At 33.4% G+C, this 2,061-nt stretch overlaps 1 protein-coding gene across 1 annotated transcript; it reads right to left on the bottom strand.

Moving 5' to 3' along the window:
* Positions 1-463: 463 nt before the first annotated feature.
* Positions 464-995, bottom strand: LOC118752193. Its single transcript, XM_036487047.1, has 2 exons — positions 761-995; positions 464-684 (listed from the first exon to the last, which is right to left on the bottom strand). The coding sequence occupies exons 1-2, from the start codon at positions 993-995 to the stop codon at positions 464-466; spliced, it is 456 nt and encodes a 151-aa protein (XP_036342940.1).
* Between the last annotated feature and the right edge of the window lie 1,066 nt (positions 996-2,061).

Genomic DNA, 2,061 nt, shown 5'->3' with positions numbered 1-2,061 from the left:
CTTCTTTGCACGAAAAACTTGTGCACGTAACCGAAAAAGGCACTTAACCCTAACCTGACCCTATTTACATATGTAAATATTTCATTTTTTAAATAGCTACAAATTTGATGTTTTTGGCACGATTTAAATATAATTTACACTCAGTGGCTTATTTTGTATGCTCTTTCTGAAAAAAAATATGATTTCAAAAATTTTTATAATATACCGTTATTTTTTAGTAAATTTTTGACTTTTTCTGCATTATCTGACCCTATTTACATTTGTAAATAAATTAAATTGGTGGATTTATTTGGGGATAATTCATGTTTTTATTGTAGATTTTCTTTGAAAATATTAATCAGTCTTTACAACAACCATTACATTTCGTTTGAGTTTTGCTATGCTCGACACAAATTGGCTTCTTACACTGAACACATATTTTCCGTGTTGAGCGTTTTCTCTTACTTTCTTCGTGATAGCACATTTAGCAAGCACCTTTTATGGTTGAATGTCCGCGATCATCTTCATCTGGAATAAAATCCACAGATGTGGAGCTGTTCAAGGAATGAATCGGCTTACCAATTATGCATTCAATTGCATTTTTTGTTGGAAAATATGAGACAACCCTTGGAATGCTTGATCTCTTCAATATCGTTGGCATACACAATTGTTCCGCCAATTCTTCTAGAAACAATCGGCGTCCACCTATTAGCGAAAAAAAAAAAAAATAAAATTAATCATAATCCAATTTTGCTCTCAGCAAATATGTAAATATAATTACCTTTTCTACATGTAAAACGTGACGGATTATTTTCCGAATATACTATATAGGCAGCAAGAGCAGATATGTCGATCATATTATAAAAAACAGCAAGCGGCCAACGATTTGTTTTGCGTTTCGTGGTATATTGCCCCAACATATGATCCATTACATCTACTCCACCTTTGGTATTATTGTAAAATAATATTATATTCGGTTTTTGTTTTACGTCGGAAATTGTGTTGTCACATGGCATTGTTTATACATTATTAGAAGCAACATCACAGGAAATATTACTTTTACTTACTTTGTGTTTTTTTCCACATTTCGACCACGTTCCAGCTTTTGGTACTCAGCTTTGCCTTTTCTATTAGTATTTCTACAAATAATTGTTTGAATTGTAGGATGCATGATATTCAAAAAAGTGTCAATAATATTCAAGTGCTTTGTATTCGGATTGGGGCCAATAAAACGACTTTCACGAAATATGTTTTGCTGTCGGATGCGTTGCAAACCGGGTGGTGTTTTGCTCCATTTTGTTCCGTCTTTCGCAAGGAAGAAGTCCTCTTCTGGGTTCTCTGGAATATCAGCTTCTTCTCATCTTCGATCTCATCCTCAATGTCTGAGTCACCTCCGTGTCCCATTTCTACGGGACATTCCTCGGTTTCAATATCGGAGGCATCATCATCAAGGTTTTGAAGTAATATGGACATATCACCATCATCGTTTACACGGCTCGAAGTAGCTTCTGCTGTTAGTTCTTCATCATCTGACTCAATGCCCTCAACAAGGTTTTAAAAAATACATCATTTGCATATCATACGGAAGCCTATAGTATCAAGGCCATATAAGTTAAAAAAACATAAAACTATATACATACATATGTATGTACTTCATATTTTTCTTACCGGGCCACCGATGAAACACTCAAAACTTTAAACTTTTTATTACTATTTTCCATTTTGATTAGTCAATTGTTCACAATTCACAGAAGTTTACACCACGAAAGACTACAAATAACTGAAGAACAGAGATCAGCGTACAACAAGTGAAAACAAATATAACGGTACTCTCAAATGCAAAGAACAAACGCAACAACAACAATTAAAACAAATGTAGATAACGCACAAAATATATATCCATGCAAAAAACGCAACAACAACAATTAAAACATAACGCGCAAAAAATATTTCCATGCAAAATGTATGAAAATAAATATATTTACAAATGTAAATAGGGTCAGTATTCGAAGAATAAAATTTGTGTCAGAGTCAGGGTTAAGCGAATTTTCTTTACTACTTCAATGAGGAAGGTATCCGAAT

This window comes from Rhagoletis pomonella, unplaced genomic scaffold, assembly GCF_013731165.1.
Source record: "Rhagoletis pomonella isolate Grant_MI unplaced genomic scaffold, Rhpom_1.0 Rhpom_scaffold_01302, whole genome shotgun sequence".
NCBI lineage: Eukaryota > Metazoa > Arthropoda > Insecta > Diptera > Tephritidae > Rhagoletis > Rhagoletis pomonella.
The sequence above is the reverse complement of the archived record's forward strand: the minus strand, read 5'-3'. Positions and strand labels throughout refer to the sequence as shown.